The sequence below is a fragment of the Papilio machaon genome, chromosome W (genome assembly GCF_912999745.1).
Source record: "Papilio machaon chromosome W, ilPapMach1.1, whole genome shotgun sequence".
In the NCBI taxonomy this organism is placed as follows: Eukaryota; Metazoa; Arthropoda; class Insecta; order Lepidoptera; family Papilionidae; genus Papilio; species Papilio machaon.
Window position 1 is genome coordinate 9,036,511 of NC_060015.1, and position 24,313 is coordinate 9,060,823.

At 37.0% G+C, this 24,313-nt stretch overlaps 1 protein-coding gene across 1 annotated transcript; it reads left to right on the forward strand.

Annotated features, from left to right (window-relative positions):
* The first annotated feature begins 2,508 nt into the window (after positions 1-2,508).
* On the forward strand, positions 2,509-21,297 carry LOC123723101. The gene is made up of 4 exons (XM_045685652.1): positions 2,509-2,659; positions 2,808-2,969; positions 3,039-4,283; positions 20,421-21,297. Exons 1-4 carry the CDS (start codon positions 2,568-2,570, stop codon positions 21,295-21,297), a joined length of 2,376 nt encoding a protein of 791 aa, XP_045541608.1. The 5' UTR covers positions 2,509-2,567.
* Positions 21,298-24,313: the final 3,016 nt, after the last annotated feature.

Genomic DNA, 24,313 nt, shown 5'->3' on the forward strand with positions numbered 1-24,313 from the left:
TTCACATGTATTCATACAAAATAAGGAAGAAAATACAAACTAGTTGTTCTTTACAGTCTTTGTAATAACTAATATGTTAAAATACGGGTAAAATCAGCTAAAATAAAATAGTATTTTTCGAACATTATGCGCCCAAACTTAGATGTCATTTGTGTCAAATAATATACTGTAGATCTGGGAAACAAGCGGCCATATTAAACTTCTTTTCAAATTGGTTGGTTATTACCCGTAAAAATAATACCACCATCTTGTTGTAAAAATTACCCTGAATTTAGGGGAAATAAATTATAGTATGTATAATGTATATAAGTGAAACAATTCACATTTTTTATACTATTTTCAACAGATTTCAAAAGGAGTTTTTAATTCGGGTATATGCTGTGTTTTTAAATATTTGATACTTTCTTATCCCGTTGATTTTAAAGAGTATGCTTTTTAATTTGTCCCATGTAAATTTTGTTTCTTAGAAATTACAATCAAAATACAGTCAAAACCGTTTATAGCGACATCGTTTAGAACAACATACCGGTTAAATTGACCAAAATCAAAGGTCCTGGCTGAATGTTATTACATATCTTTCCTATTAATACCTGTCACCGGTTGTTACAACTATCGGTTTTTACGACTCAATATGAGTAGTCCCTTCGATGTCGTTATAACAGATTTTGACTGTAGTTTAATATTAAGTAGTTTTACATGTAGTGTTCACTGTAATGATATACAGAGTAATTTAAAATTATATGACTATAATATTGGTATGTTTTTTGTAGCTTTTTTATGAAGACTTAGGACTTCGTGCATATCGAAGAAAAATAGGACATCGTTTGAATGCTCGTCTAATGGACCTAAGACTGAAGAGATGCCGCGCTTTGTTGAAGCGGTACGCGGGAAAAAAATATCGGGAAATTCTTTTTTTGGAGTCACTCAAGACATCCTTGATTAAGGCCGATATTGACATGGACCTCGTTCGTGCTGTGATAGACGACTGGCCGAGCAGATTGAAGGCCTGTATTCAAAAACACGGATGTCATTTTGAATAAACTTTAGTGTCATAAGAATCTATATTTTGTTAAGTTCATTTTGGTATATAAATGGTCACATAATGAATAAACTTGTTTCAATTATTTACATTAAACATTTACAATTACAATTATTAATATTAAACATGTGTCAGAATTTATGACCTGACTAAGTATTACTAAAAAAATCTGTTTACGTAATTTTAGTCACATAAACAAAAATTACGCATTGTTTTTTATATTTATTACGTTTATTAATTACAATTTAATTGGGAATATATAAATTGGTCTATATTAAATTATATCGTAATTATTCATTTTCGGGACAAAACAAATAACTGGTAACCCCAATCCTTTTACTTATATATAGGTATAGTCTATAGTACTCTCTATCTGTCCCTTACGGGTGAACGCGCATGCCATATTTATATAATTCTTCATCTGAGCTTCATATGTATCGTTGATTGCACAGTTGTTGTAACGGGGATAATTTAATATTAAAGGGTGAAGCTAAGAAATGTTATGTAAATAAAGAGAAAAAAAAAAACATCTTGTAATAATTTATTTTAACAATAGTAGTACCTTGTTTTTTTTTTAATTGAAAAAAAATGTATATGTCCTACTTTTGGTACTTTTGTCTAATGGCATCGCCATCTAGTGGGCAGTTTATTACCTTTTATTAATTCTTACCAATTGATATTTTTAGAGAATTTAAAAATGGCAACATTCCGTTTTTTTTTTTTTTGGTCAACTTGTGACGCTGTCAGCTAGAGATGGTCGTTGAGGGTTTTGGCGACAACGAAATATAACTAGTAGATGATTAACTAGTATATTTTGATACAAAAAACAAAATTCAATTGCTTGCATGAAAAGCGGTCAACGGTTGATTTTATAGTGCGAGAAGATTATCTAAGCTGATATGCTGGGTTCTGTCACATAATGACTTGACATGAAAATTACCAAAAAATATGACATGATATAATAAGTACGACAACGATCTAATGACACTTTTTTGTCTTTGATAGAGAGGCATCATAAAGTTTGAGTTAGCCCACAGGTTCAGATAACTTTTTCTTTCTTTATTAGTTCATTGAATCAACAAATACTGAAAATTATATAAACAATTAGGCGTTCTGGCGTTTTGGCGTCAATGAAATGAACCGATTAATTTACTTTTATTAACTTCTTAATTTTGTTCAACTAGATAATCATACATTTGATAACCAAGATCCGAAGACTGACAGAGTAAATAAAGACAACCAGTGATTTCTAAGTTTGCGTTGAATTCAACTAGTTTAATGAAAAACGGTCAACAGTTGTTTCCACTAGTTCGTTGAATTAACGCACATCCCTATTTAACATTGTCAATCAATGGGGTTGGCCGGTCAAAGCTTAGCGTAGATGGCGCCAGCGTAGCTAGTTCTTTTGTGTTTGGCGGCCATTGCACTGTCATGTATTGTTTACAAATTTAAGAACTGTTTATTCGCTCTATACTGACTTGAAGACGCCCTGCAATTGTGATAACTTTTAGATTATTATCGAATCGTTATGTATTCCAAGTATCGGATCAAGGAACTAAAAGATGAGCTCCGAAAACGTGGTGCTTCCTTACGCGGAAAGAAAGCAGATCTTGTTGAAAGGTATTTTTTTTTCCTTATTTTACTTATCTTCTATTCTACATTCATGAGAGATTAACTGTTCCTAAATATAGTGCACTTAAAGTCATAATTTATTATTAGTTATAGTGAAAATATAAAGATCTTGTAGTCGATCTAATTCATGTTTCAGGTTGGAGTTTTATGACCAAAACTTTAATTTTGGCCGTTCTGAAAATACTGATAATGATGATCCAAAGATGCAGTTGCCGTTAGGAGAAACCTATCGGGATATTAACAGTAACACAATATTGCCACCCCTAGATAAGACCATGATAAGACATTATTTATGCTAGTAAGTAATCTGACTAAAATTAAATTAAATTAGATACATAGATAGTTATAACTATTCTTATATTTTTAGCACACAGAAAAAAATAGATACAGCAATGCAGTTATATGAGACACGTCACTTGCTGATGGCACGAGCTTCTGTGGTTGGTGACAATACCTTCATAAAAGGCTACTGTAGGAAGACTATGAAGAGTCTACAGTATGAAGTAGATATATTAATAAATAAGAATGGTAACCCTGAAGCATCACAATGTGAATGCCCTGCTGGAAGTGGAACAAATGCATTGTGCAAACATGTTGCAGTCCTTTTATTTGGCATTGAGAACATGGTACGAGAAAAGCTTCTGCTTCTGCAAGAAGTATGCACTCAAAAACTGCAACAGTTTCATGTACCTAGCAAGCCCTACACTGATAGTCCTGTTAAAGCAGAGAAATTTTACAGGAGAAAAAGAAATATAATTTTTGAACCATACTCTCTCAAAAATATAGATAGAGTAAATTATAATACAAGATTCTCTAATTTGATTCTTGGTTTTTGGAATTCCCGGATGCCTTTGAAACAATTATATGAGCCAGCTAACCCATATGCTCTAATAAATGATCACACATATACAAATATGAATCCCGAGGAGCAATTTTTAAAAGAAATGAAATTGAATAAAATTACAAAAGAAGAGGCAGACCTCATTCAAAACAATACAATTGGCCAAAGTGAATGTCCTGATTGGCATAAATATAGACAAGTGCGACTAACAGCCAGTAATTTCCACACAATTTGCAATTTAAAGCCAAAAACTATGGCAAAATATGCCAGTGAAGTAATAAATAAAAAGGAATTTAAATCAAGAGCTACCAGTCATGGATTATTAAATGAAAAGATTGCTTTAAGAAAGTATGCTGTTGAATATGATCTTTTAATAAAGCCTTGTGGTATTTTTATAAGTTTGGAGAGGCCATATCTTGCTGCATCTCCTGATGGGTTACTGAGCACAGAAACAATTATAGAAATCAAATGTCCCTATGCTAGCAGGTATCAGACAATAGATCCTACTTCAACCCCTTATTTAGAACTTATCAATGGGATATTAACATTAAAAAAAACAAGTCCTTACTATTATCAAGTCCAAGGACAATTGTATTGCTCAGGTAGATCATACTGCAATGTGGTTATATATACTTACAAAGATTTAAAAGTAGTATATGTAGAAAAAGACAACTACTTTATTAGTAGTATGCTGGCAAAATTAGATTGTTTTTATAACAACTACTTCAAATGCGCCTTGCTCGAAAATCATGTATATTTTAATTATTGTAAGAGCTTCATAAAATAAAACACTTTTATTTATATCAGTTATTTTTATTTACAATTCCTTCCCGAAAATTACAAAGCATTAATCATATAAAGAAAATTTTTGATGCTAATGGAACATAAAAATGGTTCAGTTCAGTCCTTAATATTAAATATGTTTTGGTTAAACCTATAAGCCTTTCAATGTGGACCCTCTTGCTAGCCAATTTTTGGTCTAAGTTTAGATGAAAACCTGAAATTTGTGATTTTCCTTTTAGAAAGTGAGGTATGTTGATACCTATTCCTTTACAAGCAAACAGGTCCTGAACATTAAAACCTCTGTCTGCCATAATACTATCCCCAGGTTCACACATCTGCAACAATGTGGATCGCTCAACCATCTGACGGTCACTCACAGAACCAGCATATGCATTTGAACCGAACCTTTCCGACATAACCTGGAACTTTTTGTGGGAACTACATTTTCGCGGCGAATGGCTTTTAACCAAAGCCGACAAATTTTCTTATCTTTTGGCATATGATGTACTCCAATTTCTGAGCATTTCAATACGATACAACGAGTCATTTTAATATAAGAAATATGTTTTTGATTTTTAACGAAGAGAAATGCGATGTTATGGGTACTAGCTATAACAGCGCCACTTTGACAGTTGCCAACCCCATTGTTAGTTAAAACCAGTGTTGCCAATGCAATTACAAAACATAAGGCCGTAGCAAAATCTACGGATTTTCGATTATCCACAGTAATTTTCACTTTTAAACTGGTTAATATTTATCAATGATTTTTACCGGGAATTATAAATTGTTTTTCTTAATTTAAAGGCCTTAAATTGTTATCTTTTTTTAATAAAGAATGAAAATTTCCAAATATTTCAATAATTTTTAATATGTTAAAACAGCTTTATTTAACAAATATAAAAAAAAAATTTACTTCTTTCAAGCAACTTTCATACAAACATTGCTTTTTCACACAATGGCATTGGCAACACTGGTTTAAGCACACGTTAGCATTATCTGACTTACAACTATTTATAAAAGGTCTTAATCGAATTGTTAAAAGAAGGTAGAGGTGTGTTATTTTTAGTTTTGATTCGTTTCTTTTTCGTTACAGGTTAAAATAATTTGTTCTGTAATCTCCATTTTCACTTTGATTTCACGTTTTTCCGACAATTGTTTTGGTTTTTTTTGCCTTATATATATAATATATTGTTTTTTAGTTTACTGAAGGTGTCAGGAGATAAAAATGTCTTGATGGTTTATTTTTGGATAATGTGAAATATTTTTTAATCCTTGTAATTGTGAGGTATGAAGGCCTCATGACAAACTCGCTCAGTGCAACAAAATTACACAGAAATATGCATCAATTTGAGATATTTTCGCGTTACATCCCCTGAGATTTTTTTGAAAGGGGGGATAGGGACAATAAATACTCATTTTCTGTGAGTCTCCTTTCTTGTCGATAAAGTTTTAAAGTGTTGTTTGTGTGAATAGGCCACTGCCTATTCACCATTAGCATGCCGACCACTGTCGGATGCTATTTTAACTAAATCAAGTGACCGCTTGCACCTTTTTCATGTTCTACATTAAATCTTTATTTCGGCAATAAAAATCTTCTCCTTCTCTGTATGATTGATCTTGATGGTAATTTTATTTGTGCAAAGGTCGCACAAGGTTGAGTCTAATGGTCTTAGTGGTACAGTTAAATTTTTTTATATTGTGTTATCTATACTTACTAATATTATGAATGTTTTGTTGGGTGTTTGTTGGAAGGTTTCTCAAGAACGGTTTGATATATAAGTGAACCATTGTCTGGTACAACACATAGGTTACTTTGTAAACTAGAATTATGTATTTACTTGCTGGTTCTTTTCATAATAATGTTGATAACATGTTCACTTATGAGACTGTAATGTAACCCACATCTGTGATTGCTTGTTTTTTTTCTTGGATTGACTTTGTGTTGGACTACTGAGTAAACCCCGCGGTGTTCTCCTTTGCTCAACTATCCCATGGCCCATCTATGTTTGTTTTTCCACAGCCATCTGTGACTGGGGTAGGCAGAGGTGACACAATATTTAGATAAAAATGAGTAAATTTTGTTGTTTTTGAATGTTGCCGGAACTGAATAAATATGCACAATGAATTTTTCACTAAGAATTTTACAATAAACAGGAACAAGATAAAGTTATATAAAAATGTACAGGATGTAAGATAAAACCAAAAAAAAAGTTAAGTCCAAGGAGAGGTGATGATACTCCGAGACTGCAACAGTTTTTACACTGCTCTCATACAGAAACCTCTATACAAAATTTCAAGTCTCTAGGCCTTTTTATTATGCTATGAAAAATAATTAAGGACACAAAGTTATACTCCCATTTTAAACATTAACGTTTGGTTCTCCCACAAAAGAAATATCCTTCTTAGACAGATTCTTAACCTTTCTCACCGCTGACAGGGAGGTATCCTTAGTAAAGTATTTTTGAGTATTGTGCGATAATTGGTCGCAGCTGAGTGAGGGTTGACCGTCGTAATTTTACTTTGTGAGCAATTTCGGTCAAGCATTCACCGTTATTTTCTGGAACTCCTACAATTACAAAATTTTGATGTCGCACCCACTGCTTTAGTTTTGCGAAGTCACTCGACAGCTTTTAAGTTTTTTGACGTGAAACATCTATAGGCTCACTTATAAAACGAATTGTTGGCGTGGCGACGCTTGTCGTGGCGACGGGTCGCCACGCTATACTGAGGTATACATATATATATATTTTTTTATTTTATTTTAATAATATTTAATATTATAATTATTTATTTATTTAATTATAATATTTAATATTTATGCACACGATGTTTCACATCTGCCAGGCGTCCCATGACGGCTCACAAGTTTTTAATTTACTTTTTTTTCTCTTCGTCTGAACTACGTACACCTCTTACAGGGGTGTCATTATTATTACCCTTCGGTTGTTTTGCCTTACAGTCAGAACACTTCAAACACTGAAGTTTCTCCGCCTTTTGGGCCACACATAGGTAATGGTAGTGCTTGTTGCATGATGGTTTTGTAGAGGGAATACTATCTTTGACTGAACTACTTTTTTACAAGCACTACAGTTCATTTTAGATTGCTTATGTTGTGACAAAGTACATAATTAAGCGACCGCTGTGGCGAGCGCGTAAACACCTGCGACGTCGGCAATGATTAGTCACTGCACGTGGCACTAAGTACGGAGAAATTTATTATATTAAAATTTAATTTATTCAGTTTAACACCGATTTTATAGATAATAAAATAGTACACACTGTTTGTTAGCTTGTTTAGTAAATATTGTTGTACCACAGTTTATAATTTTTGTAAGCGGAGCGTGTTAATGCAGTTCACATTTGTCAACACTTTGGACTCCTACTTTAGACCTTAAAAATATGAAATTGGCAAAAATCTTTTATAGCCCTCGACTGTGTAATAGATTGCTAGCAGTTTGGTGATATGTTTCTGACTCCTAAGCTTCGAATATTGCAAAAAAAAAAATTCTGTACTGAGTGTTGATTAAAGTGTTTTTTTACCGATGATGTAGACGATTATCAAACGGACACGATCGCCATCTACTTTTTTTTTTTTATAAACTTGGCAATTTTTAAAAACTGTATGGCATCTTGGCTACTAAATTATTAATATTGCAGACATTTTAGTTTTAGTTCAGGCATCTTATAATTCTTTTTTTATTCTTGCATGTCCTTGAGCTTTCTTAATAATTGTCATTGTAAAGCCTACTTTTGACGACGGGGGAATTCTTTTAAATTGAAATGTTAAATCAGTCGTAATTATTTGAATACGGGATATCAAAACATTTTATCCTGTTGTCATTTACACTTGGGACACAACATTTTACTTGAAAAATGGCTATTTGAAGAGATGGGCACAAACTTTTTTATTTTTATAAATTCTCATTGGATAGGTATGAATCTCTTTTAGTTTATTTCCAATGATTGACAATCAAGCCATTCTCCCACATATCAGGGTCATTGACCATCAAATATTTTATTTAATTTTATTGTCTAGAACAGATAATTTGATGAAAGCAACTGAGTACGTCATTATCGAAGGCCGACTCGAGTCCGTTAGCTGTTTTTCAAGTCTTCTCAAAATTATCTGTTCTTTTTTGTTCGGTCGCCATGTCGAGAAACTTGTGCTTTCCCGTGATGTTTTTTTTTTCTTTCCTTTGGTTCCCTGACATGGGTGGGTCAGAGACTTTGTTTACTGTTTTTTTTTTATTCCCAAATGATAAAGCGGTCTGTATGAAAATTGGTTTAATGCCGTTTTAAATCATAATAAAATTCGGAGAAAGCTCGTCCGTTGCCGGTGGGTTCCGAAGATGCGAGTGTGGTCGCCGTCGAGCGCCGCGTCGCAGCGACAGTCTTGCCATGTCTCAACAAAACACGTCTTTGAGCAGCCATTAATCGGGAATAAATTATTTAAAAACATTCCAGGTTGATAGGGTTATATTATATTATAGATAAAGTGACTTTAATACTTTACAAACTTCTTTTAAGAGGAAACTTGGCTACTAAAAGCTGACTGACTATTTCATCCTCTTCTAACTTCCCTCTGGCAATACTTCCATCAGAAGATAATAATTTATTTGTAAAATTCTTAAGAGGTTTATCATTACAAAACAACAATTCACAAGCTTTTTGAGCTGTAGCCAATGACTTGATGCCATTCTCCTCAAAGGTAGCACTTAAGGTGTCAGTTATTTCTCTGGCTGACATAGTAATATACTGTTAGTTGTGAGATGAATAAAAATGAAAGATCTGCTAATAAAATATTTTTACTGTTGATGATTTCGTTTTCTTTGTGACATCTTATTTCTTCCGATGCTTTTTCCTTGTCCTAATACATCACTGGTATCAGACTGGTTCATGCGGATGTTTCAGACTCCTTTTTAGAGACGACTATACTTCCTATATTCTGGTATGAGGCTTGGGTTGTGATGGTTTTACATTAATTCTTTTAGGAACATTTGTGATCGGATCTTTAATAGGACGACGTTTTGTAGGGTTTGTTTGAAAAGCTCTCTCACAAACACGCTTCTTTACTTCTTTTGTCTCCAAATTAGGTAAATGATTGTTGTTATTTCTCCACTGCGACTGAGCTGCTAGCGCCAAAAGACGGCTACAATCATAATTTCGTCCTAACGATTGTCATTGTAGTATCTGTATTCATAAACAGGTGGATGATTTGTTATCTGTGCATTTTATGTTTATTCAGAGGAGGGTTCATTAAAATATTAGTCTTGCTCAACATGGAATTTGATGCATTCAATGTATAATGCCGTGGTTACTTCATTTTGACATTTGAAAGAATGAAATCATTGTTGTTTTAGATGCGTCCTCATTCTATTGTTACGAGCGTGGAGGTACGGGACAGGGTTACCGCACAACATGCACTTTAACTTAACTATCAGTTCTGTCTCTACTCTTTTCGATTTAATACTGCCGCGTGTCGGCACCTACTCTCCTTATATAAGGCGAATTTCGATGTTCTTTTCGATCGTCCTATTTTCGGCGTTCCTCTGTTGTCTTTGTTCCAGTAGATTCTCGGAACATTTGAATATTGTTAGAAGAACTGTCTCTCAACTTGCCAAGCCCGATTATAGTAAGTTATTCGTAAGTGTTGCGAAAATGTTTTAGTCATTCCCCGACTATTGGAAAAAGATTTTTACTCATGTGACCTCCTTTGTAGACAAAAAACCTACCGTTTTGCCACCCGCACAGTGTTACCATATAATAATATATTATCCAATTTTGTATATGAACTGAACCTACCTTTTTTAGACTTCTGTACCGTTTTGACACCTGTTTTGACTATTTTCCACATATGCGCGATGCAGTGAATTCATACTTTCGAGTAAACCTTCCAATTTGTTAAAAAAATCTTCAACGTAGGTTTTGTTCGATGACGTTGCTCTACTCAAAGATGTAGCATCTGGTGTTCATGAGAGATAGTTGAAGATTTCTATCCGTAAAACTTTTAAACCAGTCCAGCACATTACAGCAGTTTTACAGCACATTGGTAATTTAGTTTTCGGACCTTTGTTGGTAGTAAACCATAATAGATTACTTCAAACAAAATAGGAGCCAGAATTTTCTTAATTTTATGCATACAAGATTATTTGTTGAATTAGGGTTTTGCACATTAAATAAACACAAAATAACGTTTGAATTGTTTAATTTAATCACATTACACTAAAATACAATTTTGCTGATCACTAAGTCGGGCCAGAGCGTCTTCCTCATTGGATCCCACAAACATCTTCTTTCGGATCTCGTCTTGAAGCTCTCTCATGGTGTCCGCTCCCTTGTCACGCCACCACTGTTCTCCGTGACGTACTAAGGAGCACATTCTCTGGTCTTGGTTTACGGTTTATGTACCTGCCGTCGCAGCAGACCCCGTCGACAGATAAGGAGTTTGTCTATAAAGTGGTGACATTAAATGATGGCGCTGCCGACATGCGTGTTGCAACCCTTTTTTTTAATTTATTTGGTCTTGAAGTTTGTGCATGGTACCGTGGTCGAACCGACGACTCCTGACTGATCTGTCGTTTGATGAATGAAACCGGACATTTGTTGTAATCAGGTTTCCTTTTGATTTTCAATGCTGCAGTCTTAAGGGTCCTGTGTTTCATTATGAGTTTCACAAATGAGGTTAGGAAATAGTATATGTAATCTGGGCATCTGTGGAGTTTTGCGGCGTTTTTGGCTTCTAGGTCAGCGGCTTCGTTGATATGCTCTTGAACCAGACAAATTTAACCGGGTTATTTTTACGGCAGAGATTTTTATGTATAGGAACGATGGGGTGTGGGTATTGGAGCGGTCTAGGAATGTTGTCTAGTCGGTGTTAAATACAGTTAGTCTGTCGGCCGGGTGGAGTAATTTGTGCGTTGGTGTTTTTTTGAGTGTTACATCGAATGGCAGCAATTCAGTATGTCCGTGTAGTTTTTAGCGTTTGACTGCGGCAATTCGCTCAGCATCTAAAAGCCGACGTGCTTGGTTTTGTTTTTCTCTTGAGTCTCTCGACCTCTTTGACATATATAGCGATAGATCTAAACACAAACGTGAATGAGCTCCTGAGACTTTTGGCTACTAGAAATTTTCTTAGCGCGATCTCGAGCGATAGAAGCACGCACTAGATTAGATTTGCGTTTTCTAGGCTTATTGGAGTCAGAGGGGGGGGGGGGGGTAGGCAGAGACAACGGACCTCCGTTTGACGCATTTCTTTTCGTTTCTACATTTGTACATCAACGCATACATGTACGTCGGTTTCCATTCCTTTGCAACCATCTAATGAATAACTATCATCCCCGATGTCACTAAAACTTTGGATATAATTATATGCATCAGTTGATTTTGGAATATCCTGTAAATTATCACGAGTTCTGTCTTCAATTATTATCTCGTTGTCGCTATTAAAGTTTTCAATACTTGTTTTTTTTGTTATATCAACATCCTTCGAAACATTTTCAACAATTTCAACAAAACAGAAACCTCAATTTCTCTTTTTACTTCGGATTTCGACAAATTAGTAATGAGAAACTGCTTGTACTTTTCCTTCTTTCGAAGTACTTAGTTCCTTTATATTTTCCTCATTAAGAGATAAATTGGAGCGTGAAATTTCTTTGAAGGTGAACATAGAGATGATGGAATTTTTTTAATCTGTTATCTTGGGGTGGTTGGAGAAGAGGGAAAGGTAATGTGGTGTGGGAGTCTTAGCAATAAAAAAGCACAGCACTTTTTTAATCACACAATTTTAATAATAACAGTGTTTACGCGGCGCGGGCGTACGGTTAACAGGCGTGCGGTCAGCTCAGGGATTAGATTGCGACTGCCGGGTGCCGGCACGCCGCGGCGGTCGGTGATCTGCGTCGATAGCAAACATGTTAAATTCAAATACAGCGAACCCAACAGGAATATAATCCATACCGCGGCTTTGCTTCCGCGATATTATTTTCACAGGTTTCTTCTTGTTCTATGGCTACACGATTCCTTGCATCGTTTTTACTTTACTATTTATATAAGTTTGCATGTTTATTTTTTTGACGAAGCTGTGTCAGGAACAGTGAAAATAAAAATAACAGGTACAGATGTACACAATACATTTATTGTCCTTTTAACAAAATTAATTTTGTGTACTCGTTTCTTGCACTTTCTCCTATTGACCGTACGTTTTACAACATAGTGGGAGGCGAACATTTAAATATTGCTTTTATCAATAACAGTGCGAATCTTCCGTAAATAATTTCAGACCCACGTATTTCTTCATAGACTTCTGTAATTAAATAAACACAACATGTTTATTTTTATAAACTTGCTCTGTGAAGTTACGAGCGTTATCAGAGAGAGAGAGTGACTGATATCGCAGATCTGCTTTATCTTTCTTGAATTGCTATTTTGGCTTGACTATTTTCTAATTTACTAGACCTATAAAGACAGGCAAAATAATGTTCACATTTCATTAGTTTTTCTACAGCCTTTATAATGAATTCTGCTATATATGATGACCTGCTTCGAAAACTCAGACAGCCACGTGTGAGAGAGGAATTTCTCGTTTCGTCTGGTGAATGTCTAATGGTGGGAGGCCTATTTATAGTCTTTTTTTCCTTTCCCACCCTTTTTTTTATAAGGGAAGGATGAGAAGGGGAAATATTCCCTTTCTGTGCGTCTCCTCCTCCATCGATTAAGGGTAGGCAACGCATCTGCAATTGCGGATGTCTATGGACAGCGGTCGCCTCGCTATTTCAGCGAATCAGGTCTCGCTCGTTTCCCATCATTTCAAAACATAATTTTTCTGGTATATCTATGAATTAATTTCATTAACCTTATGTATGGTCCAATGGAAATATTTTCTACAAAATGTTTTGAGCATATTCTATTATGTTTCTTGGTTGCCCAATAGAATTAATCCATGTTAGGCGAACAACTTCATCCTTAAGTTATATACTTAATAATCATATTTATTTAATTTTGTAGTAATATGGTGTCCGAGTTAAGTTTGGTTAATTGCATCGGAATTTCAAAAGTTAGCTGGTCCTGAATATCTCAAAATCCTTGAAGGTTGATCGAGTTAAAATTTATGTGGTTAACATGTGCGACTTCATCTTTTATTTTGATTATTTTTAGAGGTTGCCCCTTTATCTCGTTGTTGTCTTTCGTGATTGTAAATTCCCTCGTTTTCAAGTAGCAATTAACTGGGATAATGGTTAGGTAGCTCCCTTATAAAGAGCTAATTGGATGAGGGAAGCACACGACAAAGTGCTGATCGTCCAATATTTCCATAGCCTCCTTAGTCAAAGGGGTATTGTTGAATCTGCAGGAATTTGCCCCAACGCGGTTCCCACGTCCTTTACATATAAATACTATTAAAATTGGTATATTGTATGAGTTGGCTATGAAAGTTCGGGAACGTGCGAGTGTACAGATTGTTGAAAATCAAACGCGCTGACATTACATTTTATGAGCTACGAATTTATTGTCAAGGAAGTGACAGTTTGTTGACAGGTCGTTGTATACGGTGGTTACGTCCCTTTGATCGCTAAAATTATTTATTTAATTTGTTCTTGTCCCGGCCCAACTATCCGGTATGCCGATTGAATTTAAAGTGCACGCGGCGGTCCCCGTTATTTTATTTAAAATTCCATTTAAATGACATAGGTTTGATGATTCGCTCCCAGGAGTATTGGTTACATATTTGTCCACTATCTGGTTGCAGATATTAATAAATCGAGTCAACAACGCTCGAGTTGGATTGCCGTCGAACTCCGGTACGGGACGCAAGACCTTTAATATGGTGTCCGAGCCGTACTCATATTGCTTTCTAAGAAAAGATCGCCTAAGTAAATATCTAAGTTTCTATCTAAATCTACAGTACGTCGACGAGCCTGCAGCGATGCAGGTGCCCGCGAATTACCTAAATGTTTAGGGTAAAAAATTTTGGAATAGGATTTCTAAAACTTAGGATTAAAAGGAAGCAACACGTGAACAATTCAAGTGTACTTACAGTATCTTATTCATCTGGTTTTCTTCGGTGAATCGATGGCTGGATTCTCCTCCGGCGTGCAGCAGGTTCGTTGCTGGATACTCGAAATGGGACTGGAAAGTCGCCCGCGATGATCTTTTAGTCTTCGAAGACTTTTGTATTCGCAAATTGACCCGCGAGTATCCGAACGACTGCGCCAATTATGTTTGCCACAGCCGAAGGTTTAAAGAAACTCGAGATTTATACTTATGATTACTTTAATTATAAAAAATTACAATCTAAAACTTATTGCAACTATCCTATGTTCCGTCCGAAGTGAGGAATAGAATTGCACAATCTTATCGTGTCGATGCAGTTTCAGCGCCTCGTCCTCTTGAGTGGGTCGTGGCGAAGTCAACGCACTGCTGCGTTGGCGATGTACGAGTACTTGTAGGCGCATATGAAACAAGCTTTTGATACTCCAGCCATTATTGCCCCAAATATACTGGGTATTATTTTAGTTTGCATTAATATTTCTATCCCATTTCTTTTCTCCTCAAACTGTGAGCAGTTATATGTGTGATGCTGTCTCCATATCAGCAGGATCACAGATGCAATTTGCTGTTTCTACATGGAAACCTATATAATTATTTGGCAAATCCACCGCGCCCGGTCATTGCTTGTGTCGTGTTACTTTTATTTATTTTCTCTTTTTTTTTTGAAATAAAATGTACATCATTAATACAGATTTCATTTCTTAAACACTATAACATCTAAATTCTAAATGTCGACCGTTTTTTGTACGCACTCCTGTAGTCGGACCCTTACATTTGCAATCACGTGACGGCAAAGCTCTGAAGTAATGCTTTGCACTTTAAGACAAATATTGGCCTGCAGAGCTTGAATTGTCCGGAGATTATTCTCATAAACCTTCGGTCGGGTGACCTGGGCGGCCATGAGATGTCTCCGTATTTGTTGATCAGCAGTTTAGTTAGAAAAATTGTTTCTAACTTTTCCATCGACACCCTTTTTTTTTTATAGTCTGGAAATGCATTTACGCACCCCTACGCCGGGCTGTGCATTGGCGTAGGGAGTGTGGGACTCGCCGGGCGCAGAAGGCGACCGGAATACCCACTAAAACCTGACTGCCCTCTGACGCGTTACGGCGGGGCCACGGGAAACGCGTTAGCTTACTTCCGTGACACCCTAGCTGTATGCGGAGTTGGCACTGTATTTCTGAAATTGTGTCCTATTGTTGTAACCTGAATACAGCTGCAATTGTGGTAGCAGAAATTCGTCTATCATATGGTAATACACCGGAGCAGTGACTGTTCCTCCTTGGTTAAAAAAATAGGGCCCAATTATACCGCTAGCCGAAATGGCACATCAAACTGTGGTTTTCAAGCAATGTAAAGGTTTCTGGTGACGTTCCCTTGCGTTGTTCGGGCACCATTATCTCATATTCTGTTTATTTACATAACCTTCAATATGGAAATGTACTTCGTCACTAAACAATATGTTTCCCAAAGTGGTAGGTGTTCGAAAGTTTTCTAGCATTGTTCTTGCGAAGGTTTATCGCAAAGGATAGTCACATTCATTGAGACCCTGAACATTTTGCATTTTGTATGGATGGAGTTTTAATTTCTTCTTCGAAATGCAAGTTGCGTGCTTGTTGCACTGTTGACCTTTTGATTCCTGTAGAGGCTGCAATTTTCCTAATCGACTTGCGTCAATGTCTAATGATTTCATTTCGAACTTAAGACACACGTTCGGGCGTTGTTGCTGATGTTGATGGCCCTGGAGGAGTTCTGTTGAGCGTTCTTGCCTAAATCTTTGTACCTACAACCAGATAATTTGCGTGCTCGGCCCCTCACTTAAACGCTGAATGTCAAAATGAGTACAAAACGTTCGACGCGCGCGAACCAACGATTCACTATTCTTTAGATATTGCTCAACTGCGAACGAGCGGTGCGCTCCCGTCCAGTGACTCATGGCTAGTAACAAATCCGCAAGTACCGCGCTTTCAATGGTACATACCCCGCTATTATTTCTATAGTTGCAGTTTAAAGTTGAAAAATTCTCGCTGGACTACCTTTATAAAAACTAAATAATGTATATAGTTAAAAGGAGTTCCTTTGAATACCTAGACTAATTCTTTGTCCGAGGTAGCTGCCAGCTCCTGTGATGTCGACTAACCTTTTTGCTATTTCCTTAAAAAGCTTTCTAGCGCTAGGACCCCACGGCCCAAATTCATATTCCGATACTTGTATTTGCTAGCTTTAGCTTTTTCAGCCGCTTCACAAGCCGCACCAGCTCTGTTGTTGGTTCCATGTAGATTGGAAGAGGCCAGCGTGTCTGAACAAGTTGCATTCCATACCAACACCCGATCCATCTTCCATGGAATCAAACTCATATCGTCCGTCTTTTGCCTAATACCAGTCGGTTCAAGTAGACTTGGCACGTTGACGGTGGCAAGGGACCGGGTTTATGATTTCGTTAAGTGCAGCATGTCTTGAGAAGCGGCCTGCACTTTTTTGGCATGACAGTCCGTGATGTCCTAGTTTGTCGACATCACTGCCACAGGGAAATTTATGAGGAATGCATACCGAAACCCCGAGCCGTAGACAGGTTACGATTCGAAGCGGGTACGCGTGAAGCCAGTAGCCGGCCTCATGCGTACAAAACAAACGTACCACAGCCAAAAGCCTAGCACGCGCCGAATCTGTATTACAGCTCAAAATATTGTCGTAAGTCAGTTTGCAGTTTAAGTCGTCACAGCTCCTCTGTGTCTTTGAAGAAACTGGAAAATTTTGACCTGGGCATGCAACTAAAAAAGCGTTTTTAGCTTCTTCCAAGCCAGCAATCTCAAAGTTTGACAAAGTTTGAGATTTAGATCATTAGAGATGATTGAATACAAGAGTAAACCAGTAAAATCAAGATCCTTTCATTCTTCAAAGGTGGATGTAGAGAAACTATTAAGTTGTTCATTTTGTAAGGATAATCACTACATATACCAATGTAAGGATTTTGCAAAACAGGTTTACAAGGACAAACAGACGTTTGTTCAAAACAACAAACTTTGCTGTAATTTTCTTATACCAAATCACTCAGTTTTCCAATGTAAGAGAAACACAAGGTGTAGGGTTTGCCAGAAGAAGCATCATTCATTATTACACCCAGAAAAAAGAGATTTTAGTGAAACTCCACAGACGTTACCCACTAAACCACCTCTGTTCCTCCTGCGCATGGTGACGGGGCTACGGGTACGCTTTCCCACTCCTCCGCGGCCCCGTCTGCGCCAGCCCCCGAAGCAGCTCCACCACTAGGGTGGGTAAACCCACCATCCATCCATTGGGGAGGCGCGCCGGAACGAAGCCGCGCCTTCCTCCTAGCCCTTTGAAGCGGGTGACAGGTCCCCCCGAACCTGCCACCACAGGGCTGTAAAAGCCGGAGAGGCGGGGTTTTACCCCCGCCTCCCCAACAGCCATCGGCGGGTCCGATGACGGGTCCCGCCGTTGACCCTACCGGGCCGCGGGGGGGCTAGATAAGCCGTTACCCCCCTCCCAACCCCGCGGCCCCACCACACATCCGGCCACGAGGGCTGCAGGGGGCAGGATAAATAAACCATTTTATCATGATTCTATCATTCTCTTCGTCGTGCGAGGCAAAGACGCCCCGGTTCTGATTTCTCAACGCCTTCTCTATATCCTCATCCGTACTATAGTTTAGGACGTCTCTGAGGTCTGCAAGTGTGTTCTTAAACCTTACTTTTATTTTCTCTCTTTCTTCCTTAGACCGGAATCCTATAATTATTTTCCTGTCTTTTGCTTTCCTGATCTTTTCTATCTTAATTTGTAAACTGTTTACGAGAATGTTATGTGAGAGAGTTTATTAAAAGTTTTTATGAAAAGACACAACTTAAAAATGCAAACAAGATGATGTAAAAACAAAAACGTCAAAAGAACTGAAATAATAAAAGAATATTCTATAAAAATGTCCAAAAAGGCTGAAGTAAAAAGGCTGTATTCAACCCCGAGGCCGTAAACAGTATTCTGCCTGAACTTTTCCTATCTGTTATTTAGCCGAACATCTTAACTCTTTCCTTTCCTGCATAAAACATACTCTCTTGTTGCAACAAATTGTAAATTTCTATGTCTTCATTTGTTTTCATCTTTACTCCGGTCATTAACTGAAATGGTGTAATATTGATGCTTAGTACTATTTAAGGCTTGCTGAAGAAGTCTAGCAACTTGCCCCGCTTTCCCATCTCCTTCATTGTTAGCATATAATCTAAGCATGTTTCGTTTGATAATTTTTGCCAACTATACATCTCATGCACCGTTTTTTGGTCGAGCGTGTCTGGGAACTCCTTTGACACAGCTTGCTTGAGCTCAGCCCATGTTTTTTTAGCCAAAGCGATGCAGTACCTTCCATGGATCTTCTTGCCACTATAAGTTGTTGCAACAGACTCCATTAATAATGTATTATGTTTTCCTAAATTTTTTCCATTAAATGTTAGGAGCAACCGGGAAGTGCGTTCCATACTGTGGAACTAATGTGACTTACGTGCTGTTTCCAAATATAACGCCGATTTGGTGGATTCCGTGTAGATGCATTTTCTTAATTTCACGACTTTCTATTGGCCGATACGTGTTTCTGATTGTCTAAATCGATGTGTCTTTCGATTCTCTAGCAAATTGCATCAAAATGTCAAAATAGCCAAAAAGTGACTTATGTGGTGTTAGAACTTCAACGACGATATACAAACTTAGAACTTACCTTTAAATTCACAAGCAAAATAACACTTTCTTTGCATGTTTGATGCTGTTAATCACCTTTCAACAAAGCCAAGGTCAATAATAAGCAAAGATCAGTCCAGAGTCGATAGCGGGGTCAATTCGTAAAGGCAAATATCAAATAGTCCAAACAGAGCACAAGTATTCCGAAAAAGCAAAAATTGATCAAACACAACAGCGCACCGTCAAGTTTTGAAAACTTGTGTTGATTTTTATATAATGTAACTATCACTTGTATTACCAGCCTGCCTAAAAATTATTACCATTTATAACTATTCAGTTTTAAACTCATATATATATGTACTTATTTATACCTGTTTAATTACAGCATTTTCAAGAAATTATTTTTCATAATAATCGTATTTATTTATCAGTAACAACGGTGATTTAATCTATCATTTCTTTGATTTTTTTTTAATTATGGCAATACTTTCGTTTTCACTGGCCTAACTGTCTCAATCTATCTCAAACTAAGTAACAATTACTAATTTGCCCTACTTTCCATACATTAATCTTTGTTCATACTTTTGTATTGAAGTTTCACCCCCCTGGTTGGTGAGCTGAAAATTGATGCAATGAATGTTGAAAGTGTGACAAAAGAAGGTCAAACTCAAAATGATGCCAATAATTTATTGGTAATTGATACTGTGAAGAAAAAGCGGATTAGACCAAGAATATACAAGAACCTTGAAAAGTCTTCTACTCCAAAACAAAGAAATAATAAGACAAGAAAAAATAGAAGAAAACAACACAAATGCAGGGAATGCAAGAAGATATTCAAAAATCTTAATGCTTTCAATATTCATTATATTTCATCGCTTAATTTTTCGATATAAATATTTACCAGGTAGTCCCCTTGACCTATACCCAGGTGACTATGCACGCTTAAAAGATACTCAATTGACCATTGTGAAATTTAAAATTTAATGCGACTTACCCCTACTTCCGGCGAGTCGGGGACGGGGTGAGACGCCATTTGGAGATCATTCCCTTTTCGTGCACGGTGACAACAACACGCGTCAACTTTAAAACTAGTTGAAGAAAGAAACAATGTCGAAACGAAGCGCTGAAGAACAAATAATACATTACGAACGCAAGATCAGAAAATTAAGAGAACGCAAAATTGGACGACGTCGCCGAATTCGAATCATATCAGATTCTTCGGATAATGAAGGTAGGCATCATATTTTTTATTTTAACGTTGTTTACATTACATATTTACAACGAGTGGACGAACATAACCTTTATGTTTTGTTACCACGTACCGATTACTAAACACGTTATCGGCTTTCAACAGATAAGGCTGCGAGCCTTGTTCGTTGAAACATTATGATTCATCAGGACAGACCGTGAGCCTCGTCCCGTGAGCGTCGTCGAGCCCGATCCCGAACTCGCTCCGGACCTTGGTCCTTTACCAGATACAAGAGACCAACCAGGTGATCCAGAGTTGGACCCTGATCTTTTAGAAGCCCTCGGTGAGTCAACCAGTGACATCCCAGAATTCGGAGAAAAAATCCACGAAAGTTTGGCTAAATTGTGGCTTCCCCTTCTCGTAAAAGGCCTGCCTAAAGATAGGAAGGAAATTTTATTGAAAGATTACCTTATACCTGACAACTGTAGGCTGTTACAAGCCCCTAAACTAAACGCCGAAATATCTGCGGCCGTAACTGACTTTGTAAGGAACAGAGACAAGATCCTGGTCGCTCATCAGCAACAATTGGGATCGGGCATAGCAGCTGCCAATAGAGCGTTAAACATCCTTTTAAGCGAAGAAGAAAAGAGAACCTCCATAAACCACTTAAGTAATGTCTGTCGTATACTTTCGGATTTGCACGCAACAAACACAAATAGTCGCATTAAACTCATAACCCCAAACCTGGATAAAAATTTTATCCACGTCATTCAAGATTCAGTGCGAGATGAAACTCTGTTCGGTAACAATCTTTCCGATAAGATCAAGGCTGCAAAAGCTATAGAACGTCAAGGCCTGCAAATTAAAAAGTCTATTCCGCGATCTTCCAGCCCTCAATCCACAAGCAACCGCTCTTCAAACTCGGGAAACTGGTCCGGCCCGCCCCGGTATTCGTCGATTCGCGGCAACCGAGGCGGGAAGAAAACAACATCGCAGAACCGTCGCTCATACCCGAGCTCGTCGCAACAGCAGTCAGCGTCGAAGCCCGCAGCAGCGAACAAGCCGCGTGCTCCGGCAACGCAGTAACTCAGGTACATGCAGGCAGAATTAAACACTTTTTTAATTGCTGGACTAACATAACCTCTAATCCAGTAATTTTAGATTGGATACAAAATGGCCTCACCATACCTTTTTACAAAGAAGTATATCAAAGAAACGTACCTAGCAATACATTTTCGGAGTTAGAGCATCAGGAAATGTCAACTGCAATTCAAAAACTAGTTGACTTAGGTGCCGTAACGGAATGTCTTCCGAGTAGAGGCCAATTTGTTTCCAAAATATTCCTTGCAGCCAAAACAAGCGGCGGCAAACGTTTTATACTAAATTTGAAACCGCTAAACAAATACGTTTCAAAGTATCATTTCAAGATGGAAGATTACCGAACAGCTGCAAAGTTAATCCCTCAAAACGGTTACTTAGCCACAATTGATTTAAAGGAAGCCTACCTACTAGTTCCTATCCATGTTAAACATAGAAAATACCTAAGATTTCAGTTTAAGAAAAATACTCATAACACGACCTACGGACTTTCCGTGGCTCCTAGGGTGTTTACTAAGATTATGAGAGAAGTCATAACTTATTTGAGAAGTGTAGGCTTCAATTCAGTAATCTATTTAGACGATATTCTATGTATTGGAAAAACTTACGACGATTGTAGATTTAACGTAAATGAAACTTTGAAACTCTTACAGTGCCTAGGTTTTGTTATAAATTTCGATAAAAGTTCATTACAACCTCAACAAATTTGTAAATTCTTAGGTTTTCTTTTTAACACTCGGAATCTAACAATTTCTCTCCCAGACAGTAAACGTAATAGTATCCTGCAATTGGTTCGAAAGTTTACATATCTGCATACATGCACTATTAGAGAATTTGCTCAATTAATTGGTAATCTAATTAAGTTGTATACAAAGTTATTGGAACGTCAAAAATACCTTGCTCTTTTAGATAATCAAAATTATGAAAGAAAAATTAGCTTACCTAGTATTATACTTGAGGATCTTACTTGGTGGATCAACAATATCAAAACAACTTCGCATCCAATGCGAGACGCCAGGTATAAAATGGAAATTTACACAGATGCATCACGGACCGGTTGGGGCGCGGTCTGTGATGAAAACCGAACTCGCGGAGGATGGACAGTTAGTGAACGCGATCACCATATAAATTACCTCGAACTATTGGCGATATTTTTTGGACTCAAAAGCTTAGCTTCTAAAGAAACCAATTGCGCGATACACTACAGCCATAAGCTATATAAATTGCATGGGTGGAATACAATTTCCTCACTTAAATGCGATCGCTCGGCGAATTTGGCAATGGTGCGAGATGCGTAACATTTTTTGTTTTTTAACATTTGGATCTACGCGTCTTACGTCAATACAAAAGAAAACCGAGCTGACGCCGAATCTAGGATTATAAATCCGGACACCGAGTGGGAACTCTCATAATAACCGATATAATTAAGACTTCCGCCCCAGGCCGAGAGCAACCTGTACTCCTTTTACCATTCTTTTTACAAAATCCTAATATTTGCCCAGCTACAGTTTTGAAGGATTATATTTCTGTCACAGAAAACAAAAGAAAACAAAACAGAGGTAAACTGTTTCTGACTCACAAACCACCACACAGACCAGCCACGTCCCAGTCAATCAGTCGTTGGATTAAACAAGTACTATCGGAGAGCGGAGTGGATGTATCAACGTTTGGCGCACACAGTACGCGACACGCCGCCACTTCGGCCGCCAGCCGCGCGGGCCTAAGCGTTGATGCCATCCGCAAAGCTGCCGGATGGACTCCTCTATCCAATACTTTTGCTCGTTTTTACAATAGAACTCTTATCGATGAAGGGAACTTTGCAAGGTCCGCTTGCCGTACCTCCAATCACTAATTTAGTATTTTTTCTATTTGTAATTATCAAAATGATTTGATTAACATTGATTGCTTAATATTTCGTTTCGATTTAATATAAAAACCAATAAATACATTCTAAGAATTATTTATTGTTTTATTAAGGAGAAAATCTTTCCGCTCTGAAATTCTACCTGGTAAATATTTATATCGAAAAATGAAGCGATGAAATATAATATAAGATCAAACGAACTTCTCAAGTGAAGTTCGATCGTTATTATATGAATCGCTTCATTTGAAGATATAATCTGTTTCCCGCCCTCCCTTAGCTGTACTTCGCTAACCCTGGTATGGAAAGATTTTTCTCTGCACTCTAAAAATAATGATCTCCAAATGGCGTCTCACCCCGTCCCCGACTCGCCGGAAGTAGGGGTATGTCGCATTAAATTTTAAATTTCACAATGGTCAATTGAGTATCTTTTAAGCGTGCATAGTCACCTGGGTATAGGTCAAGGGGACTACCTGGTAAATATTTATATCTTCAAATGAAGCGATTCATATAATAACGATCGAACTTCACTTGAGAAGTTCGTTTGATCTTATATTGTAGATTTAAACATGTAAGCGGAAATTACGAATGTGCTCATTGTTCTAAAAAGTACAAGACACAAACATTCTTCGATAGGCATATTAAGTTGCATTGCAACATATGTTATGTACTACAGAAAAATGAACGACAACTTTTAGAACATATAGCTGTATGTAGAAATAGTGAACAAGTTGACAATCAAACTGTATTAACCAATAAATATACATGCGAACTTTGTATACATCAGTTTTATACAAATTGTGCCATACCATTTCACAAAGCATTGATACATTCGGATAATCCCCCATCTATCAAAGATTTGTACTACATACGATTCTATGATTCCACTAAAGTTTATGTTTATTATTTCTGTAAAGAAACTTCAGTTAATAAAGATTACCTTGAATCACATGTCACTGTTCTTCGGAATATGAGTAAAATCAATGTTGTTGTATCCATGCGATCAATGTTTGGATAGTTTTGATATGAAGGATCATCTCTTACAACACTGATTCTAATTTGGAGGCAGCACAGTACGAACATAAGAGATCTAGTTTAGATACAACAGATAGTAATCCTATGTTACCACAAGATGAATATATT

Excerpts from the sequence above, each read along its gene's own strand:
- LOC123723101 (XM_045685652.1), top strand. The coding sequence starts at position 2,568 with ATGTATTCCAAGTATCGGATCAAGGAACTAAAAGATGAGCTCCGAAAA. Across the intron at positions 2,660-2,807 it reads AAAGCAGATCTTGTTGAAAG|GTTGGAGTTTTATGACCAAA; the intron begins GTATTTTTTTTT and ends TTCATGTTTCAG. Across the intron at positions 2,970-3,038 it reads ATAAGACATTATTTATGCTA|CACACAGAAAAAAATAGATA; the intron begins GTAAGTAATCTG and ends TTATATTTTTAG.